The sequence below is a fragment of the Tasmannia lanceolata genome, unplaced genomic scaffold (genome assembly GCF_043159265.1).
Source record: "Tasmannia lanceolata isolate RefF3 unplaced genomic scaffold, GAP_Taslan_0.1 ptg000006l, whole genome shotgun sequence".
Lineage (NCBI taxonomy): Eukaryota > Viridiplantae > Streptophyta > Magnoliopsida > Canellales > Winteraceae > Tasmannia > Tasmannia lanceolata.
This window is the reverse complement of record NW_027518683.1, coordinates 11,058,634-11,080,042: the sequence shown is the minus strand read 5'-3', so window position 1 is coordinate 11,080,042 and position 21,409 is coordinate 11,058,634. Positions and strand designations below refer to the sequence as shown.

General features: G+C 41.1%; 2 protein-coding genes across 3 annotated transcripts; one reads left to right on the top strand and one right to left on the bottom strand.

The window, feature by feature from the left end:
* Window positions 1–463: 463 nt before the first annotated feature.
* LOC143879667 (DNA-dependent metalloprotease WSS1-like) lies at window positions 464–11,232 on the bottom strand. The gene is made up of 4 exons (XM_077382162.1): window positions 10,813–11,232; window positions 10,531–10,726; window positions 1,935–2,459; window positions 464–1,111 (listed from the first exon to the last, which is right to left on the bottom strand). The coding sequence occupies exons 1-4, from the start codon at window positions 10,965–10,967 to the stop codon at window positions 920–922; spliced, it is 1,068 nt and encodes a 355-aa protein (XP_077238277.1). The 5' UTR covers window positions 10,968–11,232; the 3' UTR covers window positions 464–919.
* Window positions 11,233–14,333: 3,101 nt separating this feature from the next.
* On the top strand, window positions 14,334–19,863 carry LOC143879664 ((R)-mandelonitrile lyase-like). 2 transcript variants are annotated; one of them, XM_077382159.1, is made up of 5 exons: window positions 14,334–14,535; window positions 14,621–15,265; window positions 17,754–18,175; window positions 19,060–19,493; window positions 19,683–19,863. In XM_077382159.1, exons 1-5 carry the CDS (start codon window positions 14,469–14,471, stop codon window positions 19,741–19,743), a joined length of 1,629 nt encoding a protein of 542 aa, XP_077238274.1. In that variant the 5' UTR covers window positions 14,334–14,468; the 3' UTR covers window positions 19,744–19,863. The 2 variants fall into 2 exon arrangements, with proteins under 2 accessions (XP_077238274.1, XP_077238275.1); XM_077382160.1 differs by having other exon boundaries at window positions 19,678–19,863.
* Window positions 19,864–21,409: the final 1,546 nt, after the last annotated feature.

Genomic DNA, 21,409 nt, shown 5'->3' with positions numbered 1-21,409 from the left:
ATAAAATTCATTTGCCACTTACGGGTGCAACTCGGGCGGGCTCAACCTGAACCCGGCAAGTTCAACCCGAAAAAAACTCAGGTTGGGTTCGGGTTCGGATTGGGTTTTCTCAACCCGGGTTGAGGGCTTGGGCAACCCAAACCGAGTTCAACCAGAATTTTTTAATAATTTTTTAGTTTTTAAGCTTAAAACCTTCGGTTCGGTCAGGTTCGGGTTGGCAAAAAGGGCTACTCGGGTCGGGTCAAGTTGAACCTCGTAGGGTTGGAAATCGGGTCGGGTTCGTGTTGAGTAAATGGTTGCTCGGGTTGGCCTCAACCCGAACCCGCCCGAGTTGCACTCGCCACTCCAAAAAAAAAAAAGAGTAAGAATATATGATCTTTACATAAAGAATGACTAAATTACACTTTAGGGTAAAAGAGTAAAATAGGAAAAAAAAAGAATATACATGGGAGATAGAAACACATTCGAAAGAACAAAACATATCGACTTTGAATTTATTTATGGTTTTACAATGATTTTGTCGTAACACACACTTGCAGAACAAATTTCACTAAAGCTATACCACATTCTAGGAAAATGAATAAGACAAAATCTGTTGAAAAGTGAGCCTATGCGGCTGCTCTCTCATGCAACAGCCGGCCAGCAAAGTGCCTACTGAGATGTTCCCTAGCAAACCCCCCTTAACAAACATGATGTAACAATCATTCAAAAAGAGAAAGACAACCATGATGTTATATAGGGCTAATAATCATAAAGCCACATAAGAAACAGCATGAAGTAATCCAATATAATTCAAACCCATCAACAGAAAAGTACTATTCTGTGTTAAAATTATTAACACTTCAGGAATATATACTCTACAGTGGATACCAAAGAACCAAGTAAAAATGTGCACCCTCCTGTCTAACTGTTTCAACCCTCAGGTGCCAACATTGGGTCCACGGGTGGCTACGGGCGCGCCATATGAATATCTCCACTGCTCGCAAGCTGAGCATTTCTCCAACTTAATACTGTTTTCTAGGGTACAAAATCTGCAAGACCAGATCTTGGACTTGGTTGCAACATCTTTGGGCTTTTGGATTCCACAAGCTTCACATATTGGGGCCAGTGGCTGCAGCAACCAACAATCATTACCATATTAAATATATAGAGTGGGTGGAAAATAAATAATCAAACACCTAGCTGCATACAAGTCCCAGAAGGGAGCCTACAAGAAAATTATTTTGTGTTATGATATAATGCTACTTAATGAGAAACATGACCACATGGAAGAAAATTTTTTGAGTTAATGGGTCATCAACTCGTTCTAGTATGTGTTCAAGAGAAAAGTTCTACTTTCAATGAAAAATTTACATGTGGGCAAATTAGAAGAACTAGTAAAAAATACTTGACAACTGAATATGGGCCACAAGAGTTTAATTTTTGATTGAGAAAGAAAACGCCAGGTTTCTATTGGCACAATAACATGTGTGATGACAATGACCATACTCTTAGTGATGAAATCTAGCTTTGAGACCATAGCTTTAAAACCATGGGACAAGTTTGCAAGTAAGGATATGCTTTTCAAATACAGAATCAGAGTTGATCAACTCACATTTCAGTATGCAGAGAAAGTTCTAAATTGTAAAAGAAAAAACCACTACATTTTTTCTAGCATTGTCAGGGCCACTAAAAAGGAGCAACTAAATGATACACAGCCCTGCAACTGTAAAAAGCTAAAAATATATGCAAACACTGGGCAGATGCCACATATAACATCAGATTATAATCTGTTCTTGAGAAATTTCCGAATCAAGAAATACAGTGATCCCAAAAAATGCATTTGTACTTGGAGAGAGCCTCACCACAAACAAGGAACAAAATCATAAGCAGTGATCCTAAAATCTACTAGACAAGTAGACATCTATAACTCGAACAAAGGAAAACAATTTTACCTCGTTGAATAGAGTGCATACACCACACTCCCATATTGCTCTATCCTCCGTATTCTCTGATGCACTATGATCAAGTAAAGTGCCAGAACTTGAAGTTCTTTTAGACCTGTCCTTAAAAGTAGAATCACCGGATATGGAGCCCTTATGTTGAGGTAAGGCATCAGAAGTATCAATCTGAATGACACTTGAATCTTTTGAGCTTCCAGTGGATCCTTTATACACTGCACTAGACTCTCCACAAGATCCAGAACCACACCACAGATCATCCTGCAATCTCCTCTCTGCAGCCATCGCGGCAGCTTGTATTGGGCTAAGTGCAGACATAATATTGCCATCACCACCAAGGCGCCTTGGTCCAGAGGGCAACAGAGCTCCGGCACGTGCTCTTTTTTCTGCTGCACTTACTGCAGCTTGCCGAAGAGATGAGGGAGGGGGGTGACGAGAGAAACCACCCAAACGTCTCCCAGGAGCATCAAAACCCTGACCAGTACCTGTTATTCCCTTGGCCATCAACTCTTCCAATTCCTGCAGAAGAACCATATGTTGTAAAGATGAACAGCCAAGTAATTAAAATTTTAAAGAAGCAAAATTGAGCATTTTAAGTCACCAACACCATCCAGAAACTGCATCAAGATGCAAACGAACTTGGGGTTGAACCTCTAGCTCAATTGGTTAAGGCTTTGTTCCTCAACCTTGAGGTCAGAGGTTCAATCCCAGCTTATCTACCATAAAAAGATGCAAATGGACTATACACATACTTGGGGTTAACCTCTAGCTCAATTGGTTAAGGCTTTGTTCCTCAACCTTGAGGTCAGAGGTTCAATCCCAGCTTACCTACCATAAAAAGATGCAAATGGACAACACATGCTTGATTTCCTTTGTTCAAGCCAAAAGAAAAGATAATCAACTCCAACTGGATTTGCGAGGATGGCCTTAATTGGGGATGCTGGGATAGGAGACAATTACCATAAACAGACAGCAGGAAGCAGTGCTAACGTGCTAGTATGGGGCAGGGTTAGGCACAAAAGGCTCCAAGAAATTACAGAAAAGAATTTCTGATGTCACCCTTCTTTGAGAATGCAGTAAAATACCTAGTATTTGCCAATATCAACTAAATACAAGGATTCTAAATCAAAATTATGGCACAACATAATAATTACACTCATTACACTGCTATGCATATGGTTCTTAAAATTTAAGATTAGCAATTGCTGAGAGTTTAAGTCGAGTAGGACCCACCCACATCTCAATGTAATTCCCTTTTTAAGTTATTACAGTGCTACTCTTATGTTAATTTGATAGGTCCCATCTTAGATGATGGACCTAATGGCACAAATTGAAATTATGATTAAATGGAGAATATAAATATAATAATTCATGGGGTTGGGAAGTCACCCCACATGAAATGCCTCTCATCTCCTCTTCTCTTTCGTTTGTTACGACTTATCTTATTTTTCCTACATGTAGAAGGTGATGGTGATTCTTTACTTTAACAAGGTATCAAAGCATGAAGATCAAGGATTCGTGAAAGAAGATAAAATATTAATTTTTTTTCTTTCTTCCGCTTCTTCGTCTTCTATCTCGCCCTTCTCCACCATCCCTTTTCTTTCTCCCTTCTCAGAGTTGTGCGCCAAGTTTCTTACTTTCTCTGCCTAGAGATCGTTGACTTAATCCCACAACCTACACCAAAAATCTTACCTTCTCTGAATATGGAGTCATTGAAACATAATCCCACATCCTACAGCATTTAAAACCCTAATTCCTCATCCTACTCCATTCAAAACCCTCATTCTACCACCCACTTATCCGAACCCCTAAAACCCAAACCTCCATTGGAGAATCATAAGTCCTGACATCTCTAACCCCACCTTTCACCCTAAAGCCTAAAGCCTAAATCCGACTAACATAAAGCACAATCACCCCCAAACCCTTATTTAAAAAGCCCTGACATCCCAAATAGGGTTGTAACTTGGGTCGGGTAAAACCCGACCCGAAAAAACCATAGACCAGGTATAGGAATCTCGGGTTTTTAAAAAAAATAATAAACAGACCCGACCCGAGATTTCTTCTAGTGTAGGGTAGGGTTCTGGAAAACCTGACCCGCGAGACTAGAGTTGCAACCCTACTGAAAACTATGCAATCCGCTAAACCTAAGGGTAAGGCTATGCTGCATCACAACAGAGATCTCACAACTTAGCAACGAATAGATTTCCATCATCATATGATTCAAAGCACATTTTGAGATGCCCCTCCATTCGTAGACACTAATTTGGAGCTATGCTGTTCCCATGCAATGAGTGAATTACTTGAAGAGTTTTAAGGAGCTGCTTGCCCTCATGGGTCCCAAAGGATCCCAATCTTTTGCTTGTTAGCATGGCTAACTTGCTATGGAAAATGACTTGCAGCTAGCTCTGCAATTAGGCCTTGTTATGTTAATAAGCACCCACCGAAAACTGTTCTGACTATAAGCACCAAGAAGACTCAGATCAATAGGTGTACATGGAAGGTTTATGGTGAATTCATCGAGAAGGTGAAAAAACCCGACCCGGCCTAGCCAGCGAAATTAACTCGGGTAGGGCCGGGTTTATGAATCTTAGGTTTTTCTAAAAGAAACCCAACCCGAGATAGTTTCTCAGGTAGCATAGGATATTGGAAAACCCGACCTGCCTGACCCGAGTAGCAACACTAATCCCAAAGCTCTTTGCATACCCCTACATCCTATCACCCTCCTACGTAAAGCCTAATCACCCTAAACCCCTATTCGAAAATCCTAACATCGCAAACCCCTCCTAACCCTAACTTGAAAATCCTAACATCCCAAAACCTCTCCTTCGAACACACTATAGTGACTACATCCTAGACCCACTGTTCGCAAACCCTAATCACCCCAAAACTACATTAGAAAACCCCAACACACCATACTTTCGAAAAATTCTTAAACCCCAAAACCCTACCTTCGATAACCCTAATCCGCTAATACCTACCTTTGCACATCATACTACCTCATATCCTATCCTTAAAAATCCTCTCACACCAAATCCAACTTACAAAAACCCCAACCCTAGTTTTTTGACCATTCATATTCCTTAACTCAACTCCATGTGCCCCCTCATGCGTTCCTTGGCTTTGTCATCCATGGCTTGTAGTGTATTCTTGTCCTTCTTCCTATGTGCTAATCAAAGGACAACGATTTACATGCAAGATAATTTATTTCAATAACCACATTAACAAAAACAGCAATGTGAAACTGACTTACAAACGCTTTGTATGAGGGTTGTCCCACGCTCTAGTTGTAAGTTTTTGTGCATATGGTGGACTGTTGTGCGTGCTATGACTTGCTCCCCTTTGTGAGGACTGTTGTGCTTTGTTTGGCACACTTCGTGAACTGATCCATGGCAGATTGTCGTGCCTCATGCAGACTCCTGTTCCAGTTTGTCACTGCTGCTGAAAATTGGGGTGTGATGTGCCAGTTGCTACCTGCTACTCTTCCGGTAGGTAACCAATCCATTGTAGATTGTTGTGTCAGGTGTGGAATGCTTTTTCGTTTTGTGGGTGATGTTTACGTGTGCAATGTGCTGTCCCGTTTGAATCCCCTTGCTTTTGAAGTGCTTCTAGCTCTGCCCCTCTTCCACTCATGTACCATTGTTGGCCAGATTTTTCTTCGTTGTGACTTCCTACCATGGCTGAAAGTAAGCCTACAAACATGGAGCTGCCAACATCCAACTGACTTCTGTTGTTTAAAAATGAGGATGCAGAGCGAAAAACAGCAGAGAAAATCCTAGTCGACTCGGCACAACGCAGTCGAGTACTCAATTGACGCAGCTGAGTACTCGGTTGACACGGTCATAACCGGGAGAGTCAAAGGAGTTTCTATTGACTCTGTAGGGCAAAGCGCGGAACGAGGAGACAGCAACACGCGAAACGCGGCCAAGATAAATAAAAAAAAAAGGGAGTCGACTCGAGGGAGTCCACGACGATGCGGGGGAGTTTCAAAACTATGCTTCTGTGAAGCTCAATGGGTCAAATTGCCTCTTGTGGGCAAAATCAATAAAAGTTTCCCCAGGCGCAAGAGGGAAATTGAAGTTTTGAACTACCAATGCACCACCCATATTAGTTCCTAAGATGATGACTGGCTTTGTGAAAATTAGCAAATCATGATGTGGCCGTAGAACTCTTTGCAAGCACAAGTCAGTACCAAAGTAAAATTCGTGGATAGTGCATAGGAAATTTGGGGCTCAGTTTGTGAGACGTACTCATAAAGTCATAATATGTGAATGTCTCCAATGTGTATGAATTGTTTTTTTTTTTTTTTGGAACTGGTAACGTGTATGAATTGTTTGAGAACATTTTCTTGTTTCAACAAGGAATTAAAAGCTTCAGTGAATATTATTTTTATTTTTTTTTTAGAAGGTAACGATAATTTTATTAAATAAAGAAAGATACATGGTAGCGACAAGATGTCCCCTAACATAGGATATCAATCCTAGTCATACATGTAAACCCCAAACCACAAACCGAAAGCTTCAGTGAATACAATTCATTTCGAGGAATGTAGGATAAATTAAATGTACATCAACCCCTCACTTCGGATCTAGATTTTTGAAAGGACAATGTGGAGAATTTGGATCTTAGTATAACTCTGTTCATGGGCAGATTTTGGCTAGTAAAGAGCTGTCATCTTTGAACAACCTTTTTCACGCCTTCAAAGAATTGCGATATCCCCCTCCTCTGTGAAACCAAATAATGGTGAGGAGTCTGCTCTAACCTCTTTAGTTGGACATAGTGGTAGTGGCTGAGACCATATTGGCTTATGGTCGTGGCCATGGCTGTTAGTTAGGGGGAGGACGCGGTTGGTGACGAAGGGGTGATAGAAAGTACTCATTATGTCTGATTGATTGGGAAACTTGACAGGGATAACCAGTCATCATCTATTGGTGATGGCAAAGATGCATCACAACATAGCCTTGCCAAGAAGGGATAATCAGTCATCATAGATTGGTTATGGCGAAGATGCATCATAGCATAGCCTTGTCAGGAATCAGTTGCATGTTCTACCTTCTCGGGATTCTATCATCCTATCCCGTGAAGATTATGAAAATCTTGTAAAGACTTCTCAATCATTTATCACTTGCCCTTCCTCATCCTCAGCTAAATTGGCTCATTTAGCTAAAGTTTATTTTCTTAATTCTAATCGCACATCTCATTGGGTCATTGATTCAGGTGCGTATGACCATATGACTAATGCGTTGTCCACTTTCACTTCACTTGAAAAGTTTGGTTTACATTTCTCTGTCACTCTCGTTGATGGGTCCCAAGCAGTCTCGCACCCATTCTTAAACAAGGGAGCATGTGTCCCATAAAGTTTCTTTCCCTGCAATTTGTTTTATTTATGCCTATGCTTTCTTTTAATTTATTATCACAAAGAAGATGATAGGTGGAGGGATTGAGTCAGGCGGACACCACTATCTAGATTGTAGATTGGTCAGTGTTGCTTTGAATACCATATTTTCACCACAGCTTTGACATCGACATCTTGGTCATTTGTCTCTTAGGAGATTAAAGCTAATAGTTCCCTGTCTTAGATTAGTTTTCTGCTTAGATTGCAATGTGATAAAGCATCATAGCAGTTCTTTCTTTTAGACAAGATAAAAGGAAATTAGTACCTATCACTGTTATGCATTCTGATATTCGGCGATCATCAAAGTTATGACATTATCTTGATATAATTTTTTTTTTTTTGGGTGCATCTCACTCTCGAATGGCATGGTTATCTTAATGAAGGCGGGTTCTGAATATTCGGTATTTTGTACGTTCTGATAGTGCAAAAGAATATTTGTCCTACAACTATCAGCAACAAAACAGAGTTGTAGAACACTAGAACGTAAATATCGACATCTTGAAGTTGCCCAGACTCTTGCTAATTAATATGAACCTTCCTAAGTAGATGTGATGCTTACTGCCTGTTATCTAATCAACAAGATGCCTTTCACCATATTAGGTGAGAAGTCTCCTTATATCCTTATGTTTCTAGACAGTCCATTGTTCTCCATTTCTCTTAAAGTCTTTGGTTGTGATCGTTTTGTTCATTCATTGAGTTTTGGTATAGAATTTTGGTCCCCACTCATTCAAATGTGTTTCTTAGATATTCTCGAGCTCAAATGGCCTAACGTTGTTACAAGTCTCTTACTAGGAATAGGTACGTTCATGTGTATGTCACATTCTTTTGAAGATAATTCATATTGCCTTTGTTCCATTAACCATGTCCCTCCTATTATGCCTCCTCCCCCAATACCAACCGTGGTCCACTCTCTGATACCACTACAAACTCCTTTAAGGATCAATATACTCATGATGGTTAAAAGCAGCCTCTACAGGTATATACATCAGAAAGTGTGAAATGTCACTCCAAACATCCCTTCACTATCTTTTGAGTACGAGGATCATGAGATTGTCTCCAATTCTTCAAGTGTCCCAATTGTTGTTCATAAATGAAAAAGTAGGTGTACTCAGCATCCCATTTCAAATTGTGTTTCCTTTGACTCGTTGTCTCCTTCCTATAGCAGTCCAGGATCGTGCTGGCACACAACAAAAAGGTTTTGTACTCAGCATCCCATTGCAGCCATTTTGTTGTGGGCTATGAGGGATCAAGTTGCTCATAGGTTGAGGACAAAATGAGCAAAAGAGATGCTCTTAAAAAAAATCAGTCCAACGACAACACTTCTGGTGGAAAATCCGCCACTCGTCCCACATCTATTCCAAGGGGAACTGAACGAATAAAAGACATGGCAAATGACTGACAGAGGGGGACCAATACCCAAGTGTGTTACATGCAGAGTGGGAAATATGGAAAAACGAGTGACATCCAATGAGTGTGTATCTAATGTACACTAATGAAGAGGAAGAAATCAACGATGGGGAGGGAAGTGAACATGCTCATCTAGATGCAAGATGGGGAATTTATATTTGTAGTTTGAGTGGTTATAGTTTGTAAGTATGAACTGAAAACTTGAAAAGGCGCACATCTCCCATACGCATCAAATGCAATGAAAAATTTGTTCGATATGTCATCTCCAGGAACTTGTCAACAGAACTCCACTTGAAGATCGAGTGATATACAGATCAATATCAGCTCAAATGGTTATCAAACTTCAAAAAGGAAATGGTTTATTCAATTATTCAAGATATCTATTTTATGTCAATTGAAAGAAATCTAGTCTGCCTGCTGACTTTGCAAATTTATAGGAGAAGATACAGTGACAGTGGCAGATAAAAGTGAGAGGCTCACATGTGTCCATCAACAGAAAATATCCCATGTTTGTGGATTCAAACATGTACTGTTAAAAGGAGAAACATGAAAGAGCAAAAGCGTTCAGAATAGTGATGATCAACCTATGTCTCAAAGACCATGCCTTGATCTGCCACCGCGGCCAACTGTCAGTGGCAGCAGTTTTTTTGTTTTCTTTCCAAGTCATTATGAGCATGAGAGAGTAATCAAACATATAAGTGGCGATGACTAGCATGTTAGAAATTATCACAAATTATTGCATGGCTAAGAGATCAAGTCTGGGTCCCTGGAAATTAGCCACAGTTCCCAACCAAATTACATGCCTCAGTAGAAAAAATGCATTCCTAAAAGCACAAATGAGCTAGCAAACACATTGGCAATAGAAGGTGATGGACTGACAGTTCATAAATCAGAAACCCCTCTCCACTTCTCTAATGGATTTCATGTAGAGTTTAGTTTAGTCCTAGCCTCTTTGTTGTGTTCTTTAGATTTGCTGCTGTTTTATTTCTAATGTAAGTTGTACTCTGCTCTATTTGTTATGGGCCAGCACTATCCTGGACTGCTCTATGATTTTAATACATTTATCAATTGTCGCTGAGAAAAATAAAATAAATTGTCAACTATCATGAGCATTTCCCTAACGACTTTTCTAAAGAAGTTGTGATTAAAATGTTTCTCTCAATTACACTAACACAAAAGGTTGGACCATAATCATGCATAGGTTTGGGAATATAAAAGTCCCTTCTTTAATCCTTCAAGTGAATTCCATGTGAATGATATTAAGAAGAAAAAACCTTCAAAATGGTTATCACTCTTGTAGTTAAAGTTCACTAATTGAGTTGAAATTTATCATTATCAATCATTGTTATCCATTCTTGCTTGCAAAGATTTTCTACAAATCTCCCATTTACATGTAACTTGATTTTCTATTATCCATTCTTGCTTGGAAAGATTTTCTAAAAATCTCCCATTTACATGTAACTTGATTTTCTAATACTAAAATATAACAAGTGAACGTATAAGAAGCCACTAAAATATAACTTGATTTTCTAATACATATAAGAAGACACTAATTAAGAATAAGAGATACAAAGTTGAGACTGAAACTCCTATCAAGTTTGCTTACTCCAATTGTTTATCAGTTGAAACTAGTGATATCTAAGTTCCAAACAATTCCCTTGGACTTCAATTCCAACGCAAACATTTCTAAAGAAATGCATCCAAAAGAGCATGTGAACCAGCAAAAACAACAAGATTCAAAATATCATCTCCTTAGATTGAAATAAACCAAGGATAAGCAAAAGAAGAGACCTTTCTGATTTCATCCCAAAGCTTGTAGAAATTAGCGTTATGAGGACCGTGCTCATTATGGCAGAGCTCGTGCAACATCGTATCTAAAACCTGCTCATAAGGGAAGAAATCATAATCCCTATTCGGTTTTCGCAATCTGAGCTTTACCTCCACACCTCCGCCTACGTTTAGCCCTAGAAGAGACGGATTGGCGGGACTGCATTTTCGAATTTTCCACGATAAAAAAAAGCGGTTGAAAATTAAGAAATAGAAATAAAAGGAAGATTAAATGAAAATCAATACCAGAACTCAGAAAGGAGCTTGGCTCTCCATTTATGCCTTCGCATGATCGGTTGCACCTGTTTCGCTATTTTCTCTAGCATCTTCCTTGCCTCGTCTTCTCCGGGTTTTTTTAGGGTTTTAATTTCCCAGACCTTGTTAAGATCGCCAAGATCCATGAAGAACAGATGAAACCCTAACCCTACCGATCGTTCGGTAGTAGAAATGCAGTTATTCGATCGGAGTTCATGGTGATTGAAAACCCTAGCAATCAATCGATTAATCTTGTTATTTGATTGCGAATCTTTCGAAAAAACCCTACTTACCGGTTCCGATTTCCGGCAATGGGAACTCTAGCGAGAGGAGCGATCGCTCTATTTCCTCGTTTGAACGGGAGAGACGAGATGACAATTTATCGCGGTTGTAAAATTTTGACGATAGGTTGATAGCTTGTCCGGGAAGACAGATTGTGATGCTTTTACGAAAATGCCACTGGCTTTTGTGCTATTACGAAAATAGCCCGGGATGAGGTTTGTGACGACGACAACACATTCCAGAATCTTAGGCTCTATTCACTTGTTTTCCAAGGAAAGGAAAAAAAAAGGTTACTCGGGAATCTGATGTGGCATTAGGAAAAGAAATCCATGGAAACTTTGTAGGAAAAGGTTTCCCGCGCCTGTTCACATGCACAGGAACTGTGCAGGAAAAGGTTTTCCGAGAAACTGCTTGCCCATCTTTTTTCACTAGTTTTCCCGGGAAAGCAAATCCGACCAAAATAGTGGGATTTGGTTTCCCACACTTGTGAGAAAAGAGACATTTCCACATCACTGATATTTTCCACCTAGGCTTGTTACTTCTCAGGAAAACAAGTGAACACCAGAATTCTGTCTTGTCAAGGAAAAAAAAGGTTGTTTTCTAGGGATTTGCTTTCCCGAGAACGCAAGTGAACAGAGCCTTAGGGCCTCTTTGGATGCGTCTAAACAAACATTGACGAAGCTACATGCCCTGCTTGTGTTTGTTTTTTTTTTTGTTTTTTTTGAAATGTTAAAATTATATTAAAAAGAAGAGCAAGCCCCAAGACTGTGAAGATCTTGGGAACAAATACAAACCAAGGAAACTTATGACCAAAACAAAGAAAATACAAATTACGGAGGAAGGAAATCAAATGTCTCCAAAGATTACTAATTCACTCAGTTCCTTGCTAGTCCATCAGAATCGCTATTAGCCGAGTGACGGACGTGTTGAAATCGGACAGGATGACCATCCACACTGTCACGTCGTGACCTCATCTACGAAATATGAGAATCTCCATGGCTACTACTTACTACCATCCATCCATCTGAGAGAATCTCCCTCGACTAGCAATCTATCCAAGAGGTTATCATCAATGATTCTCATACCCTGGAGTACTTCTCTTACTTCTGCCTCATTGGAATCCGAGAATGCCCCTCTAGTCTCTCCCTCATCTCTAAGCAAACCTCCCACCCCAACAGGACCCGGATTTCCAAAACTAGACCAATCAAAATTTAGCTTGAGCCATCCAGGGCCCGACGACATCCAACTAGGATTGATTTGGTCCTCTCTTTCTGGTGCGTGTTAGATCACTTTCCAACCTCTACTAAGATCATAATTGGAGTAGAATTTGAATGGGGAAAGAACCCTTACCCAAGAAATAACAATGGATATGATCTTCAAGAATGTGAAGAGAGGCCCTCTTGATCGATTCTTGAAGAGCCTTGAATTCCTCTCCTTCCAAAGAAGCCATATCGCAGCTAGCATTGTCACTCTCCATAAGTTTCCTCCTTTTGACAGCTAGGGCATTCAATACCAACTTTCCAAGAAGTCTTCCAATCGGCAAGAGAAGACCCAAATCATACCAAACTTATCCAAGATGCGGGACCAAACTTCCTAGTGAAAGAACAATGAAGAAATAGGTGATCGAATGATTCACCATTCCTCACTCATAAGGCGCAGTAGCCAATGATTGCCAAGATGATCCACCGTAAGGATCTTATCTTGGAAGGCGGCCCCTCCAAACATGGGAACTCTCGCACGGGGGGGGATAGGTGAGACGGATACAAGGAAGATGCAATATGAGAATAAAAAGATTTTACGCTGAAAATGCCAGATTTGCTCCAGATCCAAACCCTTTTGTCACTACCAAATTTGCTAATGTAGGACGATTCAATTATGTGGATGAAGTCTGCAACTCTATCCTCTCTGTCGAAGAAATTCCTTCTGAAATTAATAATCCAAACTATACGACCTTCTCTCCTTTCAAAACATTCTTGGACCAATCCTTCTTTGGCATTTGTCACTACAAATAGATACGGGAAGAAGTTCTTGAGCGAAGTCTCGGGACACTGTCTATCCATCCAGAATCTTACTTTGTCTCCTCTACATACTCTGAATCCAGTTCTTTCCAAGAATTTTTGCTTGATCTTCAAGATGTCCCTCCAGAGGTTAAAGCGGTGCCCGTAATAGTGTCATCCGAAATCCAGTTCCCACAGGTAGACCCATGTTTGCTTTCTATCACTTTTGTCCAGAGCTGATCTCTTTCCTCTCCCAACTTCCACAACCACTTGCCCAAAAGCGCATTCGTACACAACACGGGGAGTGGCAGTCTTGGTGATGGCGTTCTCTGTCGTGTCTTGCTAGCACTCCTCGATCGTAACACTTTAAAATAAAAAAGAACAAGAAAAAGGTAAAAGACAAGGGGACAGTAGTGCTTGCAACCCAATTGTGGTTCATCACTTGTGGCTGCGGGCCCACTCATCAGGCAATCCATTTACTTGTTAAAAAATGATGGACTAGTGGTACAATAGTTTTTATACAGTGCCCAGAATCATCTCGATAGGATGATCTTAACCCCACTATATATAGAGGTTTCTAAAATGTCACGTCCCTCTGTAGATCTGAGGGTTAGGATCATGAAGATGATTTTCGAGCATAATGGTATAAAAGCAAGAAAAATGAGTTCTCCATGCATTTTTTTTCTACATCAAGTTTGATCAAATTCAAAAATTTCTTCCCTTGCTTATGAATGCTAGATACTAAGCTCAAAGCCAACCACCACCTTGAACTATTTTAGTTATTCATTTTTAATACTTAAAATGCATTGTACACATGCAACATGAAAAGGTATTTAAGTGAATTTTCATACTTCATTTGCATCATGATTTTGGAATCATATTAGATCTAGTCTAATCCAAAGTCTTGTCCATGTCCCACCCAATTATAATCGGGTCCCTAGGATTTGTCCATTGATAATAGATAGCCCTACAAAATAGTCCTTAATGTCCCATTTGCAAATAAGATTAAAATAAGCTCCAACATCACTCGACACAAAGATCGAGGGCATGCTAGACTTTTCACTGTTTTAAATTCCCAGCTCTGTTTTCTATTATAACCCCCTCTCTCTAACGGCAGATCATGGCCGCACATTCATCCACGTGTACATGAGAGGCCAGATTTCATTTTCATTTGTTTATTTACATGCTATTTAGTCCCTCCCTCTATCTCACGTAAAGAACGTTGGCGCCATCTCTTCAAAAAAACCCCTATTTTCACACTCTTTCCCCTGTTTTTTCGCTTCATTCCCTTTCCCCCACTCAATCTCCTATTCCTCTCCCAACAGATTCTCACCCTCCCTCTCTCTGCTTCACATCCCTACTCTTCTCATGGAAAAACCCCTCTTTCTCCTATGTCTCCTCGTCCCCACCTTCGCCCAATCCCTTCCTCGTTCAGGTCCGAAAATCGAATTCAAAACCTATTTCTCAATCTTTTCCCCTTACTATATTACAATCTTTCTAATCTTCTTCTCTTGTTGCAGATCCAAACTATCTCCGATTCGTCTCCGACGCTAGAGAATTCCCGGCCGAGGAAGAATACGACTACATAATCGTCGGAGGCGGGACCGCAGGCTGTCCCCTAGCCGCGACTTTGTCGGAAAACTACAAGGTTTTGGTGCTAGAGAGAGGAGGTACAATTCAATCATATCCGAACCTAATGACTCAAGAAGGGTTTCTTCGTACCCTCTTGGAAGCGGACCGGACGGATTCTCCGGCCCAGCCCTTCACGTCCGAGGACGGAGTCCCGAACGCGAGGGGGAGAGTTCTCGGTGGCAGTAGTGCCATCAACGCCGGATTCTATAGCCGGGCCGACCAGGAATTTTTCCGGCAGGGTGGGGTTTGGAACATGGACATGGTTAATAGGTCTTTTGCGTGGGTTGAAAGAGCTGTGACTTTTAGACCGGAGCTCAAGAACTGGCAATCGGCGGTTAGGGATGGTTTGGTGGAAGCAAATGTTACTCCTTATAATGGGTTCACCGTCGATCATGTCCTCGGAACGAAGATCGGAGCGTCGACTTTCGACAGTAATGGCCTGAGATACAGTGCGGCGGATTTGCTCGACTATGCTAGTGTGTCTAATATTAAGGTCGCTATTCACGCCAGTGTTGAGAGGATTATCCTCAACGGTAGGCGCTTTTTCTCTTTATTTCTTTTTGAAAAGGAAAATGATAAATTTGCACCCCTTATACGTGATTTGTCGGAGATTTTAACGTTTTTTTGACGTCAAATTACGTTACCAGGGGAGTGAATTATGCTACAGTGGTGCGGATTTATCATCTCCCTTGAAAAATTTTGCTTGAATTCCTTTCTTTTAGAGAGGAAAATCATATACACACTCCCTCGTTTTGATAGTCACACCTTAAAAAAAGGGGTAACTGACTAACTGGACAGGGTTATTAAAGCACGAGGAAGGATATCGTTCGTTATTCTTCTATTTAATCAGGGCTTTTTTGGTTCCTTTTATTCCGGCTTAATCAAGGAAAATGCTAAAATGACGAATCAATGTTAGGATTTTCTTCACACAGGTGTAGGGCTGGCAGCGGGGCGGGGCGGGGCCGGATGTTGGGGTCCCCTACCCCTTCCCCTTTGCGGGGAATTTCCCCCCTCCCCTTCCCCTCCCCGCGGGGAATATCTAATCCCCTTCCCCTCCCCACATCCTTCGGGGACAAAATCCCCGCCCTGCCCTGCCCCACTCTAACATCACCCCCTCTTTAGTCATTGATACACTGATGATGGGTGTCCCTAATCAACTTGATGCAATTTCAATATATAAAAATGTTATAAACTAACATACTTGTAGACGAAGGAGATATATTTCTTACTCTTCAGAAGATAGCAAAATCCCTTGAAGTACTGACTTGACTCTTGAGTGCCCTCGCAACAGTCGCACCAACAGGCGTTATAAACCCAAATAGGTGCCTGAGCAATGTTCAGAGGCTTGGGAATCACCAAAATGCAAAAAGTGAACTGTGTCCCTAACCTGAGCAATGTTTCTTTCGTGGGAAGGAATTAAGGAAACCCTAAATCCCTAACCAAAATAAAAATGCAATTTATTATTTTATTTTCGCCACCGATGTTGGCACTACGATTTTTTGATAATGGCATACACTCAGCTTGTCTTTATAATTTCAACATCTGTCAAAAGGTTATTATAGTTCCCAAAATGCTCTCAGAAGCTAATTAAAAGGAAAAGACAAGCTAAGTTTATGTTTGGGGGAATCTTGTAGCCGATCCACAGAGTTTCTAGTAGTTTTCCTAAAAAAAAAACACTTAAAAATATACAAAAAAATGACATTGATTAACGGGGCGAGCTGGGAGGGGCGGGGAGGGGAGGGGAGGGGAGGGGACAACTACATCCCCTTCCCCTTCCCCTATCAAATCGGGGAATCCCCGCCCCAAACAGGGCGGGGCGGGGCGGATCCCCTCTTTTTCGGGTGAAATTGCCAGCCCTACACAGGTGTTATGTAGACGTGATCAAGTCTTAGGTCCGACCAACACACACAAATTCGGCTATTACCAGTGGCCCCACCTTGATCGGATGATCCTAGCCTTTCATCTATTTGATCTCTTTGAAGGTTCTCCTAAGATAACATAGGTGTTGATTATTATGTTTTGCTATCTCTTTGCCGTCCCCTTTTTTTGGCGAATTGCTAACTATGCTCTTTTCTAATGACTGTTATGTCAGTTCTAAAGAAGTAGGTGGCTAAGGTTTTGGTAATTTACAAGGGCATTTTTATCTGTAAATAAACACAGGGGTCTCCTATAGGGTAAATGATAATTCCACCCCTCTTGTATGTCTTTTCCTGGAAATGACCGCATTTCTTAGAAAAAATATACAGCCTGTGCCTCTATAGTCCAGTATTTTTTAAATGGTATTGTACGGCCCATTCATAGGATGATCCAAACCGTTCAATTGTTGGGCTACAATATGTAAATAGGTAGTTTCCAAAAATCATTTTCATAGGATCATGTTAACACTCCCACATATAGAGGTCTCCATAATCTATGGTCCCACTATTGATCCAAAATATGGAGGTGGTACAGTATTTTTAGGATCATCTACACAAATGAACGGTTTGGATCATCCTATGAAGTGAGTGGTATAGTATTTTAAAGAAAAAATACTGGACTGTACAGCCACATACCATATAAAATCTCCAATTTTTTCTATTACTTGCGCCCAACTTCTTAAAGTACTCAGCCCGTATGGGTGTGGCTCTTTGGCTTAAAGTTATGGTATAAGCCCAGACGGGTGTTGGCTGGTGTTGGCTCTTTGGCATAAAGTCACGGGTTTGCTCCCCGGAGACGAGTGTTTGAATCCCACTTGGACTTACCCTAACGCATGTGGCATGTGGCCCACTACGTGCATCTGTATGGGAAGAGTCCTACTCCCAAAGGGGGTGGGGACACCCTGCGTAAATATAAAAAAGTCATGGGTATGCTCCCCATTGACTCGAGTTCAAATCCCCCAGGCTTACCCAATGCGCGTGCACTAGGGAATAGTCCCACCCTAAAAATTGGGGTGTGGATACCCTATGTCATCAAAAAAAAAAAAAAATGAAACCTTCTTAAACTCGTGCACGATGGTTGATAATATATTGGGTGGACGTACAGGAGGGAGCGAGTCGAAGCTGGCAGCAATCGGCGTGGTGTACAGGGACCAATCGGAATGCCTTCACCACGCGATGCTACGACCCAACGGTGAGGTGATCCTCTCCGCTGGCGCCATCGGCAGCCCCCAGCTATTGCTTTTGAGCGGCATCGGACCCCGCCCTTACCTCTCCTCGTGGGGCATCCCTGTGGCCCACCACTTACCCTCGGTGGGCCAATACCTCTACGACAACCCACGCAACGGCATCTCCATCGTCCCACCCACCCAAGTCGACCATTCCCTCATACAGGTCGTCGGCATCACAGATTCCGGCGTCTTCCTCGAAGCCGCCTCTAACATCCTCCCCTTCTCCCCCACTCGATCCACTTTCCTCCCAAACCCTCCCCCCTCTCTATACGTCACCGTCGCCACCCTCATGCAGAAGGTATTGTTGGATATTTTTAAAACAGAAAATTATATGGAGACGGAGGATAGGACCTAGCAGAGGACCTGCAATGAGAATATGCCCTGTATTCAATAAAAATTTACTTTTGGATGTTTCTCTAAAATTAAGGGCCGGCTCAAGCCACTTGTGATGTTGTGGCCTGAGTCACTTTGCTAGTACCTCTTTTAGGTCCTATTCTATTCTAGGTTTCCCTAGCATTACTCTTTTTAAATATTTTATTTTATAAAAATTTTTTAAAAAAAGATTTTTCAAAGAGACTTTTTTGGTGAAATGGTATTTCCATTCAAACACACTTGTTGTAAAAAGGTGTTATTTTAAACGAAAATGTATTTCATTTGAAGAGGTGCCTTCATGTCTATAATTGAGATCTCATTTTAGGAGATTTTATACGGTGTAAACCCTTATAGTCCCTTATTTTTCAAGAAGTACTGTACGGACCACACCACAAGATGAGCCAAACCGTCCATGTGATGAGCCATTACTTAAATAGGCTGTGCCAAAAAATCATTTCCATGGGATGATCCTAGCTCTCCGATCTATTGATGTTTTCAGTAATTCTTGAAAAATAAGGGACCATAAGGGCTTACACGGTATAAAATCTCATTTTAGAACAAGAGTTCCTCCTCTTTTACTCCTCTCTATTTGTCACTTGCATACTTGTTGCTTTGAACTTGTGGTGCAGTCCTTGTTCTTAGTGTAGGCATTGTATTTTTGGGACTTATTCCCATGGTAGCCACTTGCATAAGTAGGGAAATTAAAGTCATTAAGAGAAACATTGAGCTTGTCATGGCCTACTCCTCTCTCTTAATCACTTTCTTTGCTCTAACAATTTGTTCATCTACCATACCAATTTGTACCAACAGGTGGGGGGCCCGCTCTCCTTTGGATCGCTCCGGCTCTCCTCGACCGATGTACGGGACAACCCGGTCGTCCGGTTCAACTACTTCTCGAACCCTGAAGATCTGGAGCGGTGTGTGCGCGGGTTGAGTAAGATCAGGGAGGTGCTGCGTGGGCGGGCCATGGAGGAATTCAGGTTCTCAGATAGGTTAGGGAGGAGGGAGTTCCGGTTCGTGGGGCCCGCATTGCCGGCGGAGCCATGGAATGTCCCATTGTTGGAGCGCTTCTGCAGGCAGACTGTGATGACGATCTGGCACTACCACGGGGGCTGCGTGATGGGGAAGGTGGTGGACGACGAGTACCGGGTCATGGGTGTCGACTCGCTCCGGGTTGTGGATGGGTCCACCTTCTCTGTCTCGCCAGGCACCAATCCACAGGCTACCCTAATGATGATCGGACGGTAAGTATACAAGTGAATTACTAGACAAGTAATATCCAACCCCCCCCTTGTTTATCTTTTCTTGAAAATGATTGCATATATACTCACCCCTTCCAACCCTATAGTTAGAAACATAGCATTGCATTTATTGAACTAGACTTACGAAATTGCTCTAACAATGGCTTTTGGTTTCTTTTATCGGAAGGAAAGGTATGTGGGATTGAGGATGATAGAACAGAGAAGGTTAGCAGGAACAACAAATGGTAAATGAAAACGGAGAGTGTGTAACTTGTGAAGCCACCGTCTATAGACGCATTATCTTCTTTTTTTTATCTGCTTGTTTCATTTTGTAATTTTTTTTTTAATTTATATATCTTGAGACATTTTTTGATCCGCGTTGGTAAATGTCGAGAGGAAAGATACTATACATTGTATTATTGTATATTGTACAGCAGCAGCAGCAACAGAAGCAATGACCACCAAACGTCCAAAAGGAAATGTGATTAGGAATTGTGTAATGTTCATTTTTCTTTCATTCCCTCTCACGTTCTTTCTTTCCTTTCGTCATGTGTTAATGCTATGTGTTATGTAATAAATAATGGCTGCCTCTTTCTCTCTCTCTTTTGATTCTGGGTCCATGAATAATGCTAACCATCACAAGCCTGGTCTATTTCCTATGGTTAAACAATTGATTTCTGCACATTTTTTACTGGGATCTACGTGCGGCATCAAACTTGAGACCACCAAGTCGCCCTATGATGGTCCATCAGTTCAACTGTCCTAATCACCATCCACATATGCGGCGGTGTGTGGCCCACTTGGCAAACACGTGGCACATGTAGGTCCCACTTTGGGCCGACCATAGCATGTGGATTTTTGCTAGCCGGGAGGTTTGAACTCGAGACCTTCGGCTCTGATACCATGTTAACTTACCAACTTCTCTAAAAGCTTAAGCTATTAGAAAAAGGTGTTATTTATCTTTTATACTTTAACAGATACCTTGTTTTAGGGTTCTACCAAAAAAAAGCTAAACCATTAATTTTTGTATTCCTGTTTATGATCATTTTTTAAATTAAGACCGGTCTTGTGAGACCGGATCATTTGTTAGTTAGCAATCTGTTAGAATTGTGACATTTATCTACAAACACTCATTCTCTCCAAAAATTGGGGATGATGATAACTATTCTATTCTCAATGGATTATAATTTAAAATTCAAAATGGGAAGTTGACCGTTATGACAGGTTTCGTCTCAGATGCCTGGAGTAATTAAGGACGGTTGCATTAGAAATCAATATAAATGGATCATGGCATCCAAGGAAGGGGACCATGTGGGTTGCCTCCTGGGTTCCTATAAGATTATTGATCTTGATTTCACACACATGAGTAATCCTTCTCTCTTGCATAAAGTAATCATCTCTTGATGAACTAGACAGAGTAAAATCAAGATCAAGGGTGACAAGTGACGACCAACTCTATGATCGTCCCACATGGGGACACGTATGTGAAATCAAAAACCTTAAACTTGTAGAAAATTATAGGGTGAACAAGTGGTCTTGTCACATACCGAGCCTAATATATAAAACAACAACAACAACAAAAAATCAATGGGTTAGATTTCATATACGGAACTTGAAAAAAGAGGCATGGTAGATCAAAGAACTGGGATCATCCTATTAGGGTGTTCTTGAAGGCCACACTTGTGATTGCTAGTTCGAAGAAACGGATTGGATCACATAGATATAGCACAAGTGAGGCCTAACAAGTGTCTGTTGGGAACAACATTAAAACCAGTATAGTGCATATGTTGTTAATCTATACTATTTAATACAAAAAACTAGAAATGTAAGATATAAGAGAGTACCTTAGTAGGAAATATTGTTCAAAGTACACACACAGTGAATTTTAATGATGTTTAAAGTACATACTGCAAGTATAT

Bases quoted from the DNA above. Each gene is read 5' to 3' on its own strand.
- LOC143879664 (XM_077382159.1), top strand. From the start codon at position 14,469: ATGGAAAAACCCCTCTTTCTCCTATGTCTCCTCGTCCCCACCTTCGCC. The intron at 14,536-14,620 runs GTCCGAAAATCG...CTCTTGTTGCAG, and splicing joins CCAATCCCTTCCTCGTTCAG to ATCCAAACTATCTCCGATTC. The intron at 19,494-19,682 runs GTAAGTATACAA...TCGGAAGGAAAG, and splicing joins ACCCTAATGATGATCGGACG to GTATGTGGGATTGAGGATGA.
- LOC143879667 (XM_077382162.1), bottom strand. From the start codon at position 10,967: ATGGATCTTGGCGATCTTAACAAGGTCTGGGAAATTAAAACCCTAAAA. The intron at 10,727-10,812 runs GTATTGATTTTC...TCGAAAATGCAG, and splicing joins AAGCTCCTTTCTGAGTTCTG to TCCCGCCAATCCGTCTCTTC. The intron at 1,112-1,934 runs GTAAAATTGTTT...TGGTTGCTGCAG, and splicing joins TATGCACTCTATTCAACGAG to CCACTGGCCCCAATATGTGA.